We start from the raw sequence: 21,560 nt of genomic DNA on the forward strand, positions 1-21,560 counted from the left end.
GGTAGGGAGCAGGGCCGGAGCTAGCATGGGACCAGTGTGGTCCCAGGCCCCCACTCCATCTTTATCTCTTTTATTTGTATATTATATTAAATTAGTTTTAGGATATTTACCCTAAAATAAACTATAGAAAAGTAGATATAGATTCAAATTCCTATTGAGAAGTTGGATTTAATCCTTATATTTGGTGACTTCGATCCAAGTTCTTTGACTTTTGTGCCACATAAAATTGCATTCCTTTTTAAATATTTTATGATGTAATCTTTTTATTATTTTATTTTTAAAATCATTTTTTGTTCCAATGTTGCCCATTATGACTTGGGTTGGGTAATAGTCATTTATGTCATATTGCCTATTGCCTATTGCATATTGCATAGGTATATATATATATATATATATATATATATATATATATATATTTTGACAATGTGTAATAGTATTTTATGTACCTTTTCTTTTTTATAGGTAACATACAATTTTGTCTATTTTTGTATCTGACTTATATGTCGTCTTCTAATTTATGTTCCTAACTTATAGGTCACGATTTATCACTAAGTATTTTTCGTTGTTAGTAATAACACTATTTACCTGTGTGTTAGTTACATAATTTAACGTGAGTGCTTGTCTGATCGATTGATATGATATGTGGGTCTTTACTTTTTATTGATTAAATTGTATTTTATCATTATATTAGGAATATTATCAAGGAAATAATACAAAATTTAAATTCTGGAATTCAATTACAAGGAAATAATGCATTAAATTTAGATTTTCAATGTGTTTTCCTTATTTACCTCAAAGAGTAAAATCGACATAACAAAAAAAGTAATAAATGTCAAAGGATCTACATCTAAAACAAAAAACGCGAGGACTGAACCCAATGATAGCTAATTGTTTTGGACCTAGATCTAAAAAGCCCAATAAAATAATATATAAGGTTCTTTTTGTCTACAAATAAACCATAAAATTTATTGATCTCCCTTAAATCTTCTAGGTTAGTTAATGATATTTGCAATATAAACTCCTAAAGTTTTAACCTTTTTTCTCCTCCTCTTTTGTTTAAAGCTTTGTGAATTTTTTATTTTCCTCGATTTTTTTCATGTAATTGGGTACCTTAATATTGTGTGAGAGTTTAGTATGCTATTGCCCCTCTCAATAGGAAAGGTCCCTTTATAAATAAATAAATAAATAAAAAAGTGTAGATGATGAAATTAATATTTAACCAAATTAAAATATGAAATGCATGATAATTAATTTATGAAGAGAAGACAAGTTTTATAAAAGGCTCCCTCTAATACGAAATCCTGGCTCTGTCACTAGTAGGGAGGGAGGCCACTTTCCTTACGATTTTCTCAGAGAGCATATATGGTTTTTGGTCTGAATTGAACTAGCATTACTTGACATTTAATATGAGATTTTTGTATCACAAATCCAATCCAAAGATTAAGCATTATGTATTTTTAGGGTTTTGGTTTCATGCAATGAAATGGAAACAACATTTATGTCCATTCCATTGTTTTTCACATATTTAGTAGGCAAATTGCTAATAGAATGAGGATCTCCAAACCATTAATCTTATGTTACAATTCACTTTAGCCTAAAGATCCGAACTCCAAATCCTAGATTCCGTTTTTAGGACTTCAAGTCCTAACTTAACTTTGAACTTGAAACGCGTTGAACGGTCAGACTTTAAATTCCAAATTGAGCATCCAAAAAGGTTTAAAAGTGGATCTTGAATTCGAGACCTAAACCTAAACCTTGGTCCCCCATGAACCAAACCCCTTTTCCAAATTTGATTCCAAACTTATTCCTATTTTGCAAACCAAAACAATAATAGAATGAATTTCCTTTCTCAATATAATTGCATTCCACATACATCCATCAACCACTTGTGGCCTGAGTTTTCAAAACGAAAGCGCTAGGATACAATAACAGAGGATCCATATCCAATTCCCCTAGATGCCATTTCATCAAGTGAGGACTAATGCCAGTGAACAAAAAAAAAGATGAAAAAAGGTGAACAACTAGCTAGCCGACCCTTGGAATGGTCAAAATTCTTCCTTTCTTTAATGAGATTTGTAAGGTAATTGATAGGTGATGAGATTATAGATAACAATATATTTTGATAAGTTTTCCAAAGATTCAGCAAGTACAACTGGTAATTTTCAACCGTCCAAACAAACATTACCACAGCCATCAAGCTCATCTATATATGGTCCATATTCAAAACAATAAGATAAACCAATGGCCATGCATGCATATGCCACCACTTACAAAAATGTCCCCATTTATTAATTTACATTATCACCCCCCTAATTTCACTCTATCCCCACCACCACCCTTCAATATCTCAGACGTTGGTCCTCTCTAGTCTATATATACATACCCCCCAACCATGAACCTTCCCACTTCAGTTCACCCTCCATTTCTCCAACCAGACCAGACCATCTTCCACACACAAAATTACCAAAATGGGCTCCCTCCCTTACATAGTAGAAGACTGCATGGGCGTCCTCCAAGTCTTTAGCGATGGTACGATCAACCGTTGCTCTTTGATGGACATGGACTTCAACATTCCTGTCGTTGATGACAACTCTGTGGCCTTCAAAGACGTCACTTTCGACAAAAGACACAACCTCTCCCTCCGTTTGTACAAACCCAAATCGGCAAACCGCAATTCCAAGCTCCCCGTGGTGTTCTACTTTCATGGCGGTGGTTTTTGTGTCGGCTCATGTGTGTGGCCAAACTTCTACAACTGCTGCCTCCGCCTGTCCGCGGTGCTCCACGCTCTAGTGGTTGCCCCGGACTACAGGCTTGCGCCGGAGCACAAGCTCCCGGCCCCAATTGATGATGCGGTGAGTGCGGTGGAGTGGCTGCAAAGGGAGGCTTTGATGAGTAAAAGTGGCGATTGTGATGCATGGATGGGTGGTACCGCTGACTTTGACCGGGTTTTCATTGTGGGCGACTCTTCTGGCGGGAATATGGCCCACCACCTGGCGGTTCGGCTCGGGGCTGGGTCAGTCAAGGTGGCCCCGGTTCGGGTACGTGGGTATGTGCTACTAGCGCCATTTTTTGGTGGGGTGGAGAGGACAAGGTCAGAGGAGGGGCCTTGTGAGGCACTGTTGAGTTTGGACATACTCGACAGGTAATTCAAAACTTTTTTTTTTTGTTTTGTTTCGAGTCTTTGTCCCTTTCTTAGTTTCCTCAACGGTACACATTCAATCTAGATTACATATTCAAACAAAATAGAGTTAATCATTTTATTAATTATTGAATTTAGATTCGATTTGTATTTGAGTCCCTCAATTTTCAAAATTGTTCTTGTGGTCCTTCAACATCAGTTTCGTTAGGACAAATGGTCATGCCGTTTATTTTGTTAAATGCAAAGGCAAAATGATATTTTTATATTAAATTGATTAAAATATGAATACAAAAATTAAAAAACTAAAAAATTAAAATTAAACTCTCTCTCTCCCCTTCTATCCCGTTTCTACTCCCCAAAAACTGTATTATTATTTTTTTAATTTGATTTTTTTTTTATTGTTATTTTAAAGGTATGATTTTTTATTCATTTTTTTGGTTTTAATATAAAAATACCATTTTGCCCCTGTATTTAACAGAAAAAGTTAACAAAATTGACAGTAGGATCATTTGTCCTAACGAAAGTGAAGTTAAAGGACCACACGAAGGATTTTGAAAATTGAGGGACTCAAATGCAAATTGGGTTTAAGTTCAAGAACTAATAAAACGATTAACCCAACAAAATATATTCATTTTAATGGTTCCTTTTTGAAAACCTAAATTTAAAAGATAATAAGAAAACATTTTCTTCTACACAAATTTTAATGTGTTAGGCTAAGAATTTTCCCGTTTTCGGCAATTTGTATTATGAAAGAAAAATACGTAGCTACTTACGCGTCGGCACTGTCTTTTATTCACTTTCATTTTTATCCATAAGGATCCAAAAATAATCCTTCTAAAAAGCAACAAACTTATTAGCGGGTAACAAAGAAATGATAATCTCACGGAGTAAAATTTGACTAAAACCAAAACCATCCAAATTAAGGTTTCTGATATGAGGCCATTCAATCAAATTTGACTAGGGACATGTATTGTCTGGGTTCTTTTTTTTTTTTTTTTTTTTTTTGCGAAAGTATTGTCTAGGTTCTTTGTCAATGAAATTTAAAAATGTTCCATCATCTTGACCAAAAAAAAAAAAAAGATGTTACACATGCGGATTGCATTTTTGTCCTCTAGCAAGGCCAAGACTAGAAGTCTAGACTAGCTTTTATGGTCTAAATAGAATATGCACCTCCAAATCCCTCTAAAGTTGATGATGTGAAATTCATTTATCTCCTTTTACGTGTGAGTGTGATCTTGACACCATTTAATATTGGAGGTGTCTTATCTCAAAATAATAAATCAAAGCATGGGCAATTTCAAAATAATAATTATAATCTCAATGACCTGTCACTAATTAATCATTATTAATACTTAAGATAGTGCTTAATCCAGTCTAAGCATGACCTACCCAACCCGAAATGATTAAGATATAAAGCTAGATAGCCCTTGATATATCTGATAAGGTAAGCGAGTAAGCCTAATTGTCATGTAAGTAGTGCTCTTAATCCAATATGAGTATGACTTAAGATAGTGCCATGTCCATTATCAACTCCTCTTAACCAATCATTATTTGACGGTTCCAATATTGTACACGTATTTGACCCTGAATACATAGAAATCTATCATGAGATATGACATCCAAGAAAAGAAATTATTAGTTTGATCGAAACAATTGTCGTTCGTGAAATTTAAACTCATAATTTCATCGCTAACTCCTTTTCTTTAACTTAATTGCCATACAGATTCTGGAGACTCTCAATGCCAGCAGGAGAAACCAGAGACCACCCACTGGTGAACCCATTTGGACCAAACAGCCCAAACCTAGAGAAAGTGGCCCTTGATCCGATCTTGGTTTTTGTGGGTGGCAATGAAATTTTGAAAGATAGGGTGGAGAGCTACTCGAGAAAGCTGAAAGAGTTGGGGAAGAAAATTGAGTATGTGGAACTTGAGGGACAACAACATGGGTTTTTAACGGCTGATCCATACTCAGAAGTCTCAAATGAAGCTTTGCAATTTATTAAAAGATTTATGATTGAAAACTCCAACTAAATTAAGCATCATCATGCATGTAATGTTTGTTCAGTTTCTAGAACTTTGATCTAATTATTTATTCTAAGTGTTTGAGGTTGTTGTATGTTGATTTGTACACAAGAGTTTTTAGATCTATATAGCTAGTAGCATGCTTTCTTGTGAATCTGAGCAAGTTTTATATATATATATATATATATATATAATTAAAAACAAAATTAGATAATGAGTCCTACGTGTAATGAACATAACTACCAATTTTGTATTTTCTTGATTTTAGTATTTATGCAAAGGATTCACTACTGTAGTTAGGGGTGGGCACGGTTCGGTTTGAACCGGTTTTTGCCTCAAATTAGAACCGATCCAGTACTATTTATGCGGTTTGGTTCGGTTCGGTTTTAATAAAAAAAATTCAAAAACTGTCCGGTTCGGTTTGAACCGGTTTCGGTCCGGTTTCGGTTCCGGTTCGGTTTTGAACCGGATTATAAAAATTATTTTTTAAAATTGTTTTGTAATACAATTCTCAACTGAAATATTATTTTTTTACTTGAAAATTAACAAATTATTCAATTTCATATAAAAAATAAATATTAAAGTGAGAAAAGAGAGATATTTTGACATTGAATTTTGATAAATATTAGGTTTTTTTTAGTGAAATTAAAAATATAGCATTAAATATAAATATATATTGAAATTATATATTTTTTTAGTTTCACCGGTTCGGTTCGGCCCGGTTCGGTTTTTGAAGACATGGAACCCGATCCGAAACCGGTCCAAACCGGTCCGGTTCGGTTTTTGACCGATTTTTGACTTTTTGGTCAACTCGATTTTTTTCCGGTTTGGTTCGGTGTGGTTCGGCTCGGATTTCCGGTTTGCCGATTTGAGTGCCCACCCCTAACTGTAGTAATTTGGAGTATTTACTCCATCAGGCAAGATCTTGAGTTCAAATCATAGTATTCGTGTTGTGTGTTTGAGTTTAATACCTAACTTGATGCTTTGCACCTGAAGTGATTAATAGTATTTACCTCTATAATAGATATTTTAGATTCAATTCCTCCTTTTCTTAATATCGCTTGTAAAAAAAAAAAAATAAATAAAAAACCAACACGATTTTTTAGAGGGTTAAAATTGGTATTAATTGACACAAACTCATCACATGGATGTATGATTAATTAGCAATTAGTATTGAATAAGAATAACTTAATTTGGAAGAATTTTATATTATCATGTAGTGCTAATTTCTTCACTTTATTTATTTATTTTGACAATGCGATATTCTAAATTATAGGAAAAAGATTTGAATTTATGTGTAAGAAAACGTGCACAATTACACCCCATTATCTCTATTTCCACTAAGTTTATTACATATTTTTAATTGGTTCTAAATTCACTTATTAGGGCAATATTAAAAAGAAAAGGGAAATATAAAGTAAGATATCCATTATTTTAATAATAGTAGTAAACGTCCATATCGATAACTTTTAGACTAACCTCAAACTCGAGTCAAACTTTGCATATGAGATTTAATTGTCGTATTATGAGGATCCTTTTGAGAGGATTTTGTGGGTCCACAATCATCAATCCATGCCCTTGTTTTGGATTAGATTTTGGATATTATATTCATCTTTCAATCTAAATTCTGCCTTATCTTGTAACTATATGATCCAACTAACAAGATCATGGGTCCGTTATGTTTATGATTTTATATATATCATTATTCCAACTTTATATTTTTAAAGATAAACGTGTTCTTACGTGTTCATATGAAAAGCCGATCATTTCTCTGGATAGGATATAAATGGCCAAAAAGTTTGGCTGGTTCTCGACCAAGTCTAGCTGGGTTTTTAGAGAGAGAGCAAAATGGCATAGCTCAAGGGTTTCATTATAGTACCAACTCTTGAAAATACCATGACTCGTTGATTGGTCATTTGTCATTTACTATTGTTTTAAGGGTTTGATACACCAAGTATAATTGCCTCTTTCTTTGAAAGTAAGAATTCCTATTTTCTTACGACTCACAGTTTGACGTGTGTGTATAGATTTTTCAATTTGTGTTTTTAATAAATTATTTTTACATATATATTAAGCCATTATTTACAGGAAGTAAGAATACCTCTTTTCCGGGAAAGAGGAAAGCAGTGTCCTTAATACATCATCTGTTTGGTCTAATACACTTTGATTGATCATTTGTCAGTGTTTGTATACGTACTTAGTAAGTGTTCATTGACAGGACCCGACCCAATTTTCACTTTGGAATTCGAGTTAAGTCCCGTACGTATCCGACACCTGGCGAATGTCGGGCACAAGGGATCTTTTTACCCTTCTTGCTTCAACTCTTCTTTAAAATTCCCTTAGACTTCTGCCGAAAATTCGGCAGAGTCTCCCCTGTATTTTGACCATTCCCAAAATTTTTCACCTGTTAAACATTCAAATAATCCACACCAACTGCCAGAATAATTCAAATAACAAAATCCCAACTCCAGTTTTTTCAGTTTCAACGAGATATCAGAGCATTTTCTAAATTTCAAGGTTTCAGGGATTTTCTATAAACTCTACCTGACTTGAAGCGCGGAGGTTATGAGTGGCCCGGTGGTGGATCCCGCGTACGTCTACAGCCTGGGGGTGAAAACAGTTTGAAGATGTGAGTGGACCAACATAAGAATTCTTGAAAACAGTTTAATAATCAAAATAACCCTCTCTATAGAAATTGTTAAATAAACTGAATACGCACCTTCCATTTAAAGCTTACTAAACTTAAAGCATTCCATATAAATCATAATCAAACTCGATAAATTTTATTCAAAAGCACTGAAATCAAGGTTGTATAAAACACTAAAATCAAATTTGTATATGAGCATGTACTCAAACCTTGTATAACTGAACAAACTGTATAAATGTATTAATGCCTGAAAAAGCGGAGAAGCTGATGTAAAATAACTGAAGGTCATAATTAAATACGGTAAAACCAAAATCCTTTGAAAATACCACCTATTTGTACCCCTGTCATAACCGTCAATTCCCTGGCAGGTCTCGGGCGTCACACAGGCTACCCGAGCCGCAAACTGGCGAAATCAGGGGACTATGATCAATCTGTCCCGCCGGCAGATTCCTCGATGACACCAAGTCAACTCGAGTCGCTCTGGCAGGATGCAGGAGACCGTAGTCAGCCTGATCCGCAATCCTGGCAGGTCTCGGGGACACAGAGTCAGCCGAGCCGCAATCCTGGCAGGTCTCGGGACACCAAGTCTGCCGAGCCGCAAATCCTGGCACTCACGGTCCGAGCGTCCCCGAAACTCGTGAGGCAAAGTCAAGTGCACTGACTGAACTATAATCAGACTGGATGTCCGTAGACATCGGTCCGACTCTGGGTAATCACCATAAAGAAAATGGGTACGAGGTGGGTTTAAAAATAGATTCCTTTTAGAAAATCCGATTAAAACTGAAATCTCAGGTTGTGCTGCTGTCTCATCTAATTTCAACCTCAAACTCTGTTTCTATAACTTATAAATAAGCAGCACAGATTTATAGAACTGTTACTGTACTGATCATGTTCAGAATCGTAATAAAACTTACTCAAAGACCAAATAAAGAAACTTATTCAAATAAATTCATTTCTAAAAACTTATTTATATAAAATCAATATAACTCATTTATAAAACTTATTTATATAAAAGCACATCAAATCATTTATGAAATCTGACTTAGGAAAGAAGGTCCACTCACAGATGGTCCGAGCTACTTTGACCCCTCGAAGGTCCTTTTTTCAATTCTGTCGGGCTCCTGGTGCCTGCTTACCCCGAAAGATTAAATTAATAAACTGCTGAATAAAACGAAATTCAACTAAACACCCTGTCCCCGGCTCCTAAAAATACGTGCTTTTCAATTCAAAATACTCTTATGCCCACATTAGCCTTTTTCAACGCTTGGAACAGTTTTGGGAGGTTCGACGTTCAGCTTAAGCGATAAGCCGTCAGATCAGCCGACCCGGGACCCGTGGGGTCCACGGTGTCCGATGGCCAATCTGATCATCCCTGAAGGTTTCTCATATAGCGGGAACCCTGTTCTGCGAATTTGGTCCGAATCGGACGGTCGGATTGGCCAAAATCGCGTTATCGCTTAAAACCCTAACCCTAGCCCCAGGGTTCGCGATTTCGGAGTATCCGGGACTCCGATTCGTAATCCGTCGAATCCTGCGTGATCCTGAAATCACGTAGACCGACATATCCAAAATTCAGCGCGATCCAACGATTAAACGACACTGCACCCACGGATCGCGCGATATGGAAAATCCGTTCGGGGCCCAAACGGACTCCGAATTGAGATCCGCGAAATCCTACGCGCTCGTGACGACACGAGGGTCACAAAACTGCACAGAATTTCATCACTACCGTCGCCCACGCGCTCCAGCTCGCGCGGGCAGCTTTGGGTGTCCAAAGCGATTTCGGGTGGCCGAAAAATCTCGGAACCAAGACTCCAAACTCCTACCCTAGGTAAAACACCCTATTTGGAGTCACTTTTGTTCTTGGACCACCCCCAAAAAGTGACCAGAAATAGTAGTTTCGAAGGGCCGAAGTTTCGGCCAAACTTCAAGTCGAAAATCGAACCCCTTAACGCTAAAATCGATCGAAGCCCATATACCCATCATCTAGAACACGAAAAATAGTTGAGAAACCATACCTTACACGATCGATTTGGTGGAGAAACGAAGGAGAATTTCGAGCTGGAAGTTTGGGTAGCTTCGGACGAACCTCCGTCGGAAAACACGATTTTCCGGCCAGCTCAGGGCGGCCTCGGGGTGGAGGTTGGTCAGGTTGCGACGGCGACACGGAGGCGGACCCGTAGGTACCCACGGCGGAGATCGGCTCGGCCTGTGGTGGCCGAGCCGTCGCTTGGAAGGCGAACGGTCACACTGCTGGGCGACGCGAGGGAGAGAGAGAGGGAGGAGAGAGAAAGTGACGGGGAGAAGAGAGGGGGTATAAAATCTGACTTTTTGGCCAAATTACCATTTTGCCCTTCGCGGTTTTTAGACCATAACTTCTTCGTTACGGCTCCGATTCAGATCTACTCCGTGTCTACGAACTCCTTTCGTCGCGCTCTACGCAATGGCGTAAGCGAAATTCCCAAATTCTTTCTCGATCAAAAAGTCAAATTTTCCCCCATTAAATAATGCGAGGGCAAAATTGTCTTTTTACAAGAAGATATTTTCCTTACTTTTTAGATATTTTCTTCCTTTTTAGATATTTTGTTTTGGGTTCTTACATTCATACCATAGAAAAAACGTATATTCTGAAGAGAGATTGTATTGTGTAAGTGTACTCATTAATATTCTCAACGCACTCAGAATTGTCGCTTCAATATGACACGATAATGTTGAAGCATTCAATTTAAAATCAATTTACAATGAATGTGAGGCGTCTAATAGAGTTATATTGTCTATTCAGATATACTGAACTGAGTGACTGCATGCCAATCACTAATCAAAACTGCTTTTTTCTTTTTCTCTATTCGTGTAACCATATACACTTACCTGTTTTTTTTTTTTTTCCTTGTATATACACTTATCTGTTTGGTTTGGCATTCGAGACAAAACAGACAAACTTCTATCCAGCATTTACATGATCTTCAACGAATGGAGTATGAATGAGCAGATGGCAGCAGATTTTCTTTTCATACGGGTTCTGAAACTCCCGGAATCCCAAACACATTCCAAGCTTGAACCGTCTCATCCGCGGCTGCAGTGGCCACAGTGCATCCATCTGGGGTCTGAAAACATAAACAGCAGCAATTATAAACAATTAGAATGTGTAAATGTAACTACCATATGAAGTTGCCATGAAAATTTATTCCAAATGAAAACCAATCCATGAAATCAAATACACAAACAGAATTGAATTTGCCAAAGTGCAATTTAAAGTCCAAATTAGTCCTGAGTCATGAAGAGAACTCTGGAGGTATGGCCAGTGAGCTCTGTCGTCCTCACCATTGACGGTACTTCCAAATGGTAAGCTCATTCTTGCTAAAACCATGACAACTAAGCAATTCACGCTCATAATTGTTCCACAAAAAACCACACACCTGCGAGCCAGTTCAACCGAGCTCAAGCACAAGCCTGTTTGTGTGTTCCAGAACTTAATGCACAGGTCAAGTTCACCACCAGAGGCCAACAAATTCTCTTGAAATGGACTTGACTGCTGCAGTGTGGTCTTCAAGCCTTTGAAGCCACTCTCTTGGTGAACTGGAGGAGGCTGTTGACCTGTCCCATATGAAGAGAACATGATCGTTTCCTCCACTAGCTAAATGCTGGTCTGAGCTGAGGGTGACCATTTTAATCCACAGACGTCCTCGGCCCCGTGACCCCTGTAGGTTCCAACAATGTGGGATCTCACTCTTACATCATTGTTGATAATTCTACCATCCATTCCTCCTGTAGTAAGAATGTGTTTGTTCCAGGCCAGTGAACCTACTCTTCCATGGTGACCACCTCTCAACGTTCCTTTCTGCAGTAACAAAATCAGCAGTTGATTAGTATTAGAACCAAGGTTTCATTTTATAAGGAAAGCAACCAACAATTATAAGCAACAATAATGTTCTTACCAATCTAACAGAATCCCATAACTGGACCCAGGAATTGTTCAAGCCAACGGCAATATGCTTCCCATCAAGAGCCCAGCTGATGCTTGTAATGGGACCATCTTCGTCATCAATTGTGACGAGTTCTACGATGGAACGGTCAGAAGGATTCCATAGGTACACTGAGTTTCCAAGAGCAATTGCAATAATGTTGCTGCTGCTCCAGTCTAGTAAATTCAAGTAGAAATTATCTACAATACCAGGAGCGTCCAATGTTCTCTCTGGATCCTGCAAAATCAAATTGAAAGAATTAAAACAGCCACACAGAAAAGTCAATATGATCATCATTACAGTCACAATCCTAAGAAAAATTAGATTCCCTTATACGATGATCACTACACACTACATATTATCATCATTTCAGGCACTAAACAGGCAGATTTACATTCCCTTAAATCTAGCATTACCTATACCTTAGGAAAGAAGGAAGTTGAGGTTACACCCCAAAACCAATTGGCAATGGCGAAGTAGCCCAACTCCTTATAAGCCCTTGCAAGGTTTTCTAACTTTCCAATGTGAGACACGGTCACCTTCACATTCTCACAAGGAATTCAAGTGTCCACAATCCAAATTCAAGTATGATGATATTAGTGCAATTATACCTTAGGAATCCTTCGACAGGGCTTGGTAGATTTGGCCTTATGAAGAGGGGGTGAAAGCAATCTCCTTGGAATGGCTTCAACTGGGGTTGGCGGTTTGTTCTTGAATGTGAAGATCCGTGCTCGGTTCATGTTGAAGGTCTCAGTCAGTAGCATCTGATATGTAGGGCTTGCAGCCCATGGGTTCTCGATTCCTTTTCTCCTTCCTGTGACCATGTAATGCGCGTAATCAAGGTCCAGTGCAGCCCGATTGGGTATAAACCTATCCAACTGTAAATAACAAACATATTTTATTAGTCATAAGCAAACCAAAAACCAGACACGTTAATAAACCTCTGTTTGGTTTCAAAGAAAATGACGGAAAAGTGAATCTCTCAGACCTATTTTATCCTTAAACAGACCATATTGGTTTTTTAACTCCTACATTGGATTGGACAACTAGCTTAACTGAATAAGTTTGAAAACAAAAAATCGTGTTCACATAAACTAAGGCACAAGAAATGAACTGTTGAACAACTATTGCAGATGATCTAAGGCACAAGAAGAATGCCATTTAAATATTAGCATCATTTCATAATTGAATGGAAACCTATCCATTTACAGCACTGCTACTTATACAATTTCAATCAATCTAGAAAGGCAGAGGAGAGTTAAATATCAGCAACATAAAAAACCCAACATGCAAAGTTTCTTGCGTAAAATACTATCCCTGTCTTATGAAGTTACTTTTCATATGTCCCAAAAAGCGTAGTTCCACACAAAAATTCAGGAAGTGTTGAATGGGTAAAGTTTCTTGCACACACTACTTTTATTAAATGGGTAAAGGTTTATTTGTCAATTCACAGTTTCATCTCTGCAGATTATCAATGTCTCTCTAAAGGCCAGAAATTTAGTACAAAAAAATCTCAGGTTGAATGAGAATAAGGATCTCCCCTTGATGCTATGAACTTTGGTATCATAATTAGCATTTGGTTTTTGTGCAAAGCAGCAGACCCAGCGAAATAATAAATGAAATTGCAGCTCTGTTGACTCAATTATCAACCCAAAGCTCTAAAATCTTACAAATAAAAACCCTAAAATTGCAAATTGACAGATAACCCAAAAACACAAGGAAAATTGAAATTCAAAACAAGTCAAAAGAACCCAGAAAAGATTCAATTACATTCTCCCAATTAGGCTTTCTCAGAAAGAATTTGTTATCCATGAGGGTTCCTGAAGATGTTGCTCGACGAACTCGAACTCATTTTTCCCTGTATCTCACTGTGTGTGAAAACGACGAAGCTAAGGCGCCAAATTGAAGAAAACAAAACAGAGATTGGCTTTTCATTTCAACTACCGACTTGTATTTAAATTCGCATCGATTGATCGGGTTTCACCAAAAACCCGCGTACGGACCCCAGCTGGCGACAGCCCCTTAAACAAAAATTATTTACGTTCCAACTTTCCCCTTGCATTTTATTTTTAACATGGCTGATTTTGTCATTTGCACACGTCTTTTTAAATGAAATCATCAAATTTTGGACCAACAGTCAACGAAAAAGAGTTTTGTGAAAACCTCAAAGGCTTTTGTGAAAATAATTTGAAATCTCATAGAGTGTTTGTGTAATTTCAAAAATCTCATAAGATTTTGTAAAAAAATCAAAAACTTGAGGGGTATTAGTATAACTAACAATATATATACATATATATTTTTCACATGTTTTTTTTTTTTCCAATTTATGTCCCATATGATAAATTACATACATGTAAAAATTGTAATACGAAATTGTTTTGATTTTTCTGTATTTATCTATCTATATAAAGGTAGAAGGTTGAAACATTCAAAACCCCATATATTCTACTTGGTGAATAAAGAAGATATTTTAATAAATAAACATAAATTGGTACGAGAAAAATATGCTTAAATTAAATTAAGTAAAAAAAATATATAAAAAATGTTTTAGAGACACCTCAAAAGTATTATGTATTTTAGATAATATGTGATTTATCAGTATGGTACTTGAATTACTGTGCATAGTAATATAAATATTTTTTGTGCAAATTTTAATTTATCTTTTATAAACTGTTCAAAAGTTTAATAACCCAAAAACTTTTAGTTCCTTGGAACAAAAAAAAAAAAAAAAAATAATAATAATAATAATAATAATAATAAATGAATGAGAGAGAGAGAGAGAGAGAGAGAGAGAGAGAGAGAGAGAGAGAGAGAAGAAAGAAAATAAAGGGAGGAAGAAGAAGGAAAAGGAAAAAAGAAGAAAAAAAAAAGAGAAAGAGAGAAGAAATCATGATTTTATATTTTCTTTATTATTTCTTGGTTTTGTTCTTGTAAAATGACAAACTTACCTTTATAATTAACAGAAAATTGGATGGAAGTCTAAAAACTTGACGGCATGGGCTAAATTGACCATTTAAAATAATTCGAGGGCTAAATTGGCTGAAAAAATAATTTAAGGGGTTCATTTCGACAGTCGATATATTTCAGGGGAGTATTCGACAGTTTACCCATATAAAAACACAAACAAATCAAAGCTTTTTTAATCTTACATTAATATATAATTAAATTCACCAAATCAAAGACTGTCAATTCTTGGTATTTATGCAATGATAGAAGAATATCAAAGAACATTATTCTTCCTGTACAAGATTTTAATGAAAATTGAAGTTTCAGAAGCAAGAAAGGAAAAAATAGACAGCTAGGAAAGCTAAAATTCCAAAGAAACCACCACATCTGGTACTACAACTCACAGATCTATGAATGTACGAGATATTACTTTTTCTTTTTAAAATTGTATAACTGTAAAGCAGAACTATTTCTCTGGCATATATGGATATAACGGTTTGGATCTAAGCTTGGTGGGCGCACGGTCTATTCTGCTGTTTTTATTGGTTATATTCTTTTTACTTTTCCAGACAAAATAATGAGTAATTAAGAGAAATATGATGTGGCAGATTAATTACATGGCTTGTCGTAGGATTCTATAATTTCTTCCGAGATGACATGTTTTGCGTTATAGAAGCCAGCGAGGTCTAATCCAATGGAAAATGACATTGATGTCTCAGGTTCGAACCCTCATCCCATGATATTTTAGTTGTATGTGTGAGTTTAAACTATTGCTTGTACTAAATTTAAAATAAATTTAAAAAAAAATGTAATAGAAGCTCCCCTCTGTATCTAATACTTAAACTTGATTCATGTGTTGGCTGATCCCTTTAACAGCAAGTTTAATTTATTTTATGCGGTTTTAGTATTTGTTATTGTACTTTTGCTTTATTACTTTTCTTTTTTTAAAATGTTTTAAGTTAGTATACGTGTTATACTTTTGTTACTTATTAGTTAAGCAAGGTATACATGTGATGTGATGCTAAAAAGAGAAAAAGAAGCAAATATATAGACTGGGAGAGGGCGCGGACGGCTATTATCAATTGAGTTGAGTGGAAAAATTTGGAGATGGAGTCGATAGACGAGGTTGAAACAGGAGAAGCACTTAGTCGCTCGAGTAAGCAATATGAATTGGCCATGAAAGGCCAGTGGGAAAGCCTAAAAGAATTCTACATGGGTCGTGAGTTTGAAGTACTTGGGCAAATGACAACGAAGAACGACACTGTACTTCACGTGGCAGGCTTGGCTGGACGCAAAGACGTGCTTGATTATTTAATTTCACTGCTAGAAGAAGACAGGGATGCGTTGATAGTGGAGAACAACCGCGGCAACACCCCGCTTCATGAGGTAGCTGCGTCCGGAAATTTGGACTCAGCAAAGCGGTTGGTGGAGTATCATGGTGCTTTGGTGGAGATTAGGAACCGCTTGGGAGAAACCCCACTCTACAGGGCTGCTGCTTTTGGTCACACAGACTTGGTTCAATATTTGGCTACCAAAGTAGGCGACGATATAAATCAGCACTTCCATAGAAATGATAAAGTATCCATTCTTCATATGGCAGTACTTGGCCAACATTTTGGTATCTCTTTCTCCCTATCTTTCTCTCCAAAACCAACTTGACAATATATACACAGAGGTCCGGACGTTATTACCGTGCAAACGCTATGTATTTTATGCTGTCTGTCTCTCTTTATTTATAATGGCATCTGCACAATAATAACGTGCGGATATTCAAATAAATTTGACTTTATTATATATTATGATTAACACGCATCCATGGTTTTCCTTCAATGCAAATTGCAATGCAGAGACTGCTCATTGGTTAGTAAACGAGTACCAATATCTTGCGAATGAAAAGGAAGAGAATGAACTCACAAGTCTTCAATTGCTAGCCCAAATGCCGTCTGCCTTCAAACCCAAATTTCGCGAAAGCATATGGATTAAGCTGCACCGTCATATATGTACCATCTACTCTCTCTACTGCTTATACACTACTGGCACTGCTAAAATTAGATATAAACTCAAAAAATTTATCAATGACCATGCTGCCTATTTTTTAATGGCAAAGTCAGAAATTTTCAATAGGGAGGGGAGGGCTAGCTATAAATTAAATTTATTTCTCATGAGATTGGGCTAAATATACGCCGGTTCGGTGCAGAAGTGCTATAATTAGGATAGGCTATACGTACTAAGTTTATTTTATGCAATTAGCCTTTCTAATGATGATGATGATGCTGATTTTTGTGCTCCCCTTATTATCCATTCAGGCCTTTGTAATGATGATAACATTGATCGAGACCCAGCAAATCAAAACGATGACTTGGAGAGCGGATTTAATCATCCTTCCCAATCTACTTTTTCAAACGATGACTTGGGGAGCGGGTCGACAAGTAATTTATTCATAGATATGCATTCTAATACAGTAAATTACAAAGTCGTCCGGATGATAATAATGTGTGGACATCCGCATAGGAGAATAATATATAAGAGTTAGAGAATTAAAATAAAAATTTTAAAAACCAAAGTAACAGCTAGGTAAAAATAATTAGGCCTTACCCAAGCTTAAGAATGACAATAAATTGCTTAATAAAGGTTCGTTTTCATTATTAATTCCTGTGGTTTCATTTCATTAATTTGTATTTACTTTTTTTTTCTTTCTTTCTTCTCTTCATATTAATTCAATATCTGTCTCATGAATAGGAACGATCAGAAGATGGGCACCAATCTGTATTATGGGCGAGGAAATGCGAAATCAAAACGTACTATTGGAACTCACTGAATTGCTCGTCCAGAAGGACTATTCATGGGCGAAAATTGAACCAACCGAAGTAGTCAATTCATTTTCTCTGGTGTCAAAACCAAATATTCCACATAAAAAAGAAGATGCTGAAACCAAATCTACTTATGAGTATATTCCATTGTTTATAGCAACTAGAACTGGAATATCACAAATTGTAGAAAAGATTTTGGAGCTTCATCCTCAAGCAGTTGAGGCGCATGATATCAAGCATCGACAAAACATTTTGCACATGGCCGTTAAGTATCGTCGGTTGGCCATCTTTAATATTGTAAAGAAGAACAAATTCATAACCTCAAGGCTGGCTGACGTGATTGATAACGATGGGAACACCATATTGCACCACGCTGCAGATATGAGCTATTACACAGATATGAGCTATTACTCTGTGGACGCTAAAGGTACATATGGTCCTGCATTTCACTTGCAAGAAGAATTGCATTGGATGGCGGTGAGTGATATATATATATATATAAGCCTTAACCCTAATTTTAATTACCTTTTATTTAAGTCAATTGAAGTTCATCTACTAGGACATGCATGCATGCAATAAAAATACAGATTTTAAATGGTGATTCCCTTATCCTGATGAAAAAGAGCATTGATTTGCAGACCAGTGGTTTCAAATGTTCAAACCCCCATGACATCGTAGTGTGTGTGTGTGAAAACCTCTCTCCCTTCATACATTTTAGTGACTAATTATTTTGATTTTTTTCTTCAAAAGTATGAAGTTCTTTTTTGACAAGGGAAACATCTACTAACATTAATTGCCAAGAGAAATATCACTGTACTGCCTGAGAGCTACTTATATTAAGTATGAAACTAGTTATAGTAGTACGAAATGGTAACAATGTTTTTTTCCATTTGTGGGCAGCGTGTGCAAAAGATAATCCCAGTTAATTACGCCATGCACCGCAACAAGGAGGGTGTGACAGCGAATGAGCTCTTTACTACGCAGCATGCAGAGCTTCTTCAGTCAGCAAAAGTATGGATGAAAGAAACTGCTCAGTCAGGCTCGGTCGTGGCGGCTTTGGTGGCCACCGTGGCTTATGCAGCTGTGTACACGGTTCCCGGGGGTACTAATCAGAACGGGCTTCCTAATCTCCGGCACTCTCCTTTCTTCAAAGCATTCACCATTTCGAACACTGTCTCGCTTGTCTTCTCATTGACTTCTTTGGGCACGTTTCTCAATATCACGAGGTCTCCATTTGAGTACAAAAACTTTTACCATTCTCTTCCCTTCAAGCTGAATTTAGGGTTCCTCCTTCTCTTCTGCTCGCTGCTAGTGTCCATGCTCACCTTCGCTGCTACTATTGTGCTCTTGATTCATCATCAGAAGATATGGTCTATTTCCCTCATTTACGTTGTTGTTGCCATTCTTCCTTTCTCTATGTTTGGGCTCAACCATAATCGTTTTTATGACGTATTTTTCAAAGGTTTGAAAGACATTAAAAAGAAACTTAGGTGCTGTAAGGAGATGTACGTTAGAATAAGAATGCAGCGGTAGCTCTCAGTTAGAAGGTTCCCTGTTCTTCCTCCTTGTCGGTGTTTTCCCCCCTCCTTTTATGTATTTTCCAGAAGAAGTTAACATCCTTGAAATAAAAGTGTGCATGCCCTATAAGGATTCATGCATGATCCTTATAATTCACATGTTTAATTTATTTGATTGCTTCTTTTAACTTGTTATTCTACTTTTGCTTTATTACTTTTTCTTTTTAAATTTTTATAACTGTGGCCTGGTATACGTGTTACTTTGTTACCAATTGATTAAGCAAGGTATGTGATGCTAAAGAAAAAAAGAAAGAACAAAAAAAGTAAGGTGATATTGGGATTGAGATCAAATATTGCTCAGTACATATAGAATATAGAATATGTCTACTTATCAGTAAAGTAAGTGGGTCCCACCTCAAAATTGATAATCATTCCCCATATTTCAATTCAACGAATTTTTTTTAAGGACACCCTTTAGGGTATCCTATGAATTTTTTTTCAAAGATCCAAACAATCTATTTTTTAAGTTTACATTCATAAATCATCCTTCCAAAAAATTAGACAAATCGAAAAACGTTTTTAAACATACAATTGTATCCTACAAAATCAATGAACACGGTGCTTCAAGAAAGTATTAAATTTTCAATAACATAGTGGTCAAACGATATCGGATTTAAGTGATTTTTTTATAGAAATATCTTTGAATGATTATCTAAAACATAAACAGTTTGGATTAGTGAAACACAATGTAAATGAGGCTTTGCAAATGTGTCCATTAAATAAACTAATTTGATGGGTCTCTCTCTCTCTCTCTCTCTCTCTCTCTCTCTCTCTCTCTCTCTCTCTCTCTCTCTCTCTTATATATATATATATATATATATATTTTTAAAGATACGTGGGTGATTAGTGAGAGAATCCAACGAAAAGAAAAATGGCATATATAGTTGAAGGGTTTCGTTATAGTACGAACACCAGTAAGGGTTTACTACACCGTATATTTGGTCTAATACAATATTTGATTGGTCATTTCTCATTTGTCAGCGTTCGTATTCGTACTTAATAAGTGTTCATACCATAGAAAAATCGTAGCTTCAGGAGCTTAGGATATTGTGTTGTGTAAATGTACTCATTCACATTCTCAATGCACTCAAAATTGTTGTTCCAATATGAGGACAAGGTCGAAGCATTAATTCAATTTAAAACCAATTTACAATGAGTGTGAGGCGTATAACATTTTATTGTGTAAGGGAAGATCTATTCAACAATAATTAGTTGACGGTAGCAAATTCATGCCACATATACAAGGAAACTATATATATTGGTAGGTAGCAGGAGGAAAAGCCACTTGAAGTTGAGGTTTTATTTGTTTTTGGAGTTTAGGGTTCTATACCTCTTAACTAGTTTAGGGTTTTATTTGTATGTGAAGGCAATCTTGTTGAAACTGATAATCATATTTATTATGTTGAAGGGCTTGGTATGTTTTCACATGTTTTTTTTTTCCAATTTATGTCCCATATGATAAATTACATACGTGTAAAAAATTTGTACTACGAAATTGTTTTGATTTTCTGTATTCATCTATCTATATAATGGCAGAAAGATGAAATATACCCTGAGAATAGTAATAATAATGCGAGAGAGAGAGAGAGAGAGAGAGAGAGAGAGAGAGAGAGAGAGAGAGAGAGAGAGAGAAGAGTTCTATTGTGAACCGGACGCAGAAAGAGTCGCCAACTAAAAAAGTGATATAAATAGAGGCTTGTTGGCAGGGAAGAGTCGCAGTGGGAGTTTAGCCATGGCCGAAAGCTCTTTCAAGAACAAATATCCTCAGGGTATATTTTTCCTTCTCTTTATTTTTTTTTCCTTTTTTTGGGTTGATTAGATGGTCTAAATAGTTCTTCAAAGATGCAGAATTGATGATGATTTTTGTTTATTTTGGAAAACCTTGGAAATAGTTCTTCTCATTTTGTTTTCTGCTGATGGTTTTGGACTAAAATGTTTCAGAAATGACCCAAGCAGAAGAGAACAATCCAGATCCCGCACCGGTAAGAATTTCACTCAATCGGATATGTTTAGTTCCTAGGCATTATTCACTTTGAGCCTTTATGCAGATGATTGTTGAGAATTCTGCAACCATTGACATTCCTGACATTGGAAAGAAGTTAGTTTCAAATTGCCTTGTGCTTTAGTTATGTTGATCTGTATATCTACAATAGAATAGGATGGTTCCCTTTTCATTTATACTTTTGATATATGTTCCGAAATTGGGCACACGAAAAAAGGGACGAGGAGAGAGAATAAGAAAGAAGATTGTTGAAAGCCACAATACTTGCTATGTTTTCATTGTTAGTTGTGCGTTTTAGTTGTACATGCAATCTATAGCATACATATAGGATCTAGTCATGACTCATGTGAAGTGAATCGTTCATTCAGAGTTGCACTTTTACAAAATAATAAATTAATAAAAATAGTAAACGTATTTGATGCAGTGATGAAATTCTTACTGGTATATAAGTTGGAC

At 36.2% G+C, this 21,560-nt stretch overlaps 4 protein-coding genes and 1 long non-coding RNA gene across 5 annotated transcripts; 2 read left to right on the top strand and 3 right to left on the bottom strand.

Moving 5' to 3' along the window:
- Positions 1 to 2,424: 2,424 nt before the first annotated feature.
- LOC117635110 (probable carboxylesterase 15) lies at positions 2,425 to 5,254 on the top strand. Its single transcript, XM_034369453.1, has 2 exons — positions 2,425 to 3,142; positions 4,863 to 5,254. The coding sequence occupies exons 1-2, from the start codon at positions 2,469 to 2,471 to the stop codon at positions 5,167 to 5,169; spliced, it is 981 nt and encodes a 326-aa protein (XP_034225344.1). The 5' UTR covers positions 2,425 to 2,468; the 3' UTR covers positions 5,170 to 5,254.
- A 2,326-nt stretch (positions 5,255 to 7,580) lies between these two features.
- On the bottom strand, positions 7,581 to 9,866 carry LOC117636102. The gene is made up of 3 exons (XR_004586992.1): positions 9,826 to 9,866; positions 8,872 to 8,935; positions 7,581 to 7,764 (listed from the first exon to the last, which is right to left on the bottom strand). It is a non-coding gene; the product is annotated as an uncharacterized LOC117636102 (long non-coding RNA).
- Positions 9,867 to 10,676: 810 nt separating this feature from the next.
- LOC117635801 lies at positions 10,677 to 11,445 on the bottom strand. The gene is made up of 2 exons (XM_034370165.1): positions 11,224 to 11,445; positions 10,677 to 10,911 (listed from the first exon to the last, which is right to left on the bottom strand). The coding sequence occupies exons 1-2, from the start codon at positions 11,421 to 11,423 to the stop codon at positions 10,749 to 10,751; spliced, it is 363 nt and encodes a 120-aa protein (XP_034226056.1). The 5' UTR covers positions 11,424 to 11,445; the 3' UTR covers positions 10,677 to 10,748.
- A 79-nt stretch (positions 11,446 to 11,524) lies between these two features.
- LOC117635800 (cell division cycle 20.1, cofactor of APC complex-like) lies at positions 11,525 to 13,797 on the bottom strand. Its single transcript, XM_034370164.1, has 4 exons — positions 13,540 to 13,797; positions 12,381 to 12,647; positions 11,743 to 12,006; positions 11,525 to 11,641 (listed from the first exon to the last, which is right to left on the bottom strand). The coding sequence occupies exons 1-4, from the start codon at positions 13,579 to 13,581 to the stop codon at positions 11,633 to 11,635; spliced, it is 582 nt and encodes a 193-aa protein (XP_034226055.1). The 5' UTR covers positions 13,582 to 13,797; the 3' UTR covers positions 11,525 to 11,632.
- Positions 13,798 to 15,815: 2,018 nt separating this feature from the next.
- On the top strand, positions 15,816 to 19,161 carry LOC117635799 (alpha-latroinsectotoxin-Lt1a-like). Its single transcript, XM_034370163.1, has 5 exons — positions 15,816 to 16,333; positions 16,563 to 16,715; positions 17,022 to 17,144; positions 17,455 to 18,002; positions 18,426 to 19,161. Exons 1-5 carry the CDS (start codon positions 15,823 to 15,825, stop codon positions 19,056 to 19,058), a joined length of 1,968 nt encoding a protein of 655 aa, XP_034226054.1. The 5' UTR covers positions 15,816 to 15,822; the 3' UTR covers positions 19,059 to 19,161.
- Positions 19,162 to 21,560: the final 2,399 nt, after the last annotated feature.

This window comes from Prunus dulcis, chromosome 7 (assembly GCF_902201215.1).
Source record: "Prunus dulcis chromosome 7, ALMONDv2, whole genome shotgun sequence".
Classification (NCBI taxonomy): Eukaryota; Viridiplantae; Streptophyta; class Magnoliopsida; order Rosales; family Rosaceae; genus Prunus; species Prunus dulcis.

Bases quoted from the DNA above. Each gene is read 5' to 3' on its own strand.
- LOC117635799 (XM_034370163.1), top strand. From the start codon at position 15,823: ATGGAGTCGATAGACGAGGTTGAAACAGGAGAAGCACTTAGTCGCTCG. The intron at 17,145-17,454 runs GTAATTTATTCA...TCTCATGAATAG, and splicing joins CTTGGGGAGCGGGTCGACAA to GAACGATCAGAAGATGGGCA. The intron at 18,003-18,425 runs GTGAGTGATATA...ATTTGTGGGCAG, and splicing joins AAGAATTGCATTGGATGGCG to CGTGTGCAAAAGATAATCCC.
- LOC117635800 (XM_034370164.1), bottom strand. From the start codon at position 13,581: ATGGATAACAAATTCTTTCTGAGAAAGCCTAATTGGGAGAAT. The intron at 12,648-13,539 runs GTAATTGAATCT...TGTTATTTACAG, and splicing joins GAAAGCCTAATTGGGAGAAT to TTGGATAGGTTTATACCCAA. The intron at 12,007-12,380 runs GTATAATTGCAC...TTGATTTTGCAG, and splicing joins CCTGTCGAAGGATTCCTAAG to GATCCAGAGAGAACATTGGA.
- LOC117635801 (XM_034370165.1), bottom strand. From the start codon at position 11,423: ATGTTCTCTTCATATGGGACAGGTCAACAGCCTCCTCCAGTTCACCAA. The intron at 10,912-11,223 runs GTGTGTGGTTTT...TTATGTTTTCAG, and splicing joins TCGGTTGAACTGGCTCGCAG to ACCCCAGATGGATGCACTGT.
- LOC117635110 (XM_034369453.1), top strand. From the start codon at position 2,469: ATGGGCTCCCTCCCTTACATAGTAGAAGACTGCATGGGCGTCCTCCAA. The intron at 3,143-4,862 runs GTAATTCAAAAC...ATTGCCATACAG, and splicing joins AGTTTGGACATACTCGACAG to ATTCTGGAGACTCTCAATGC.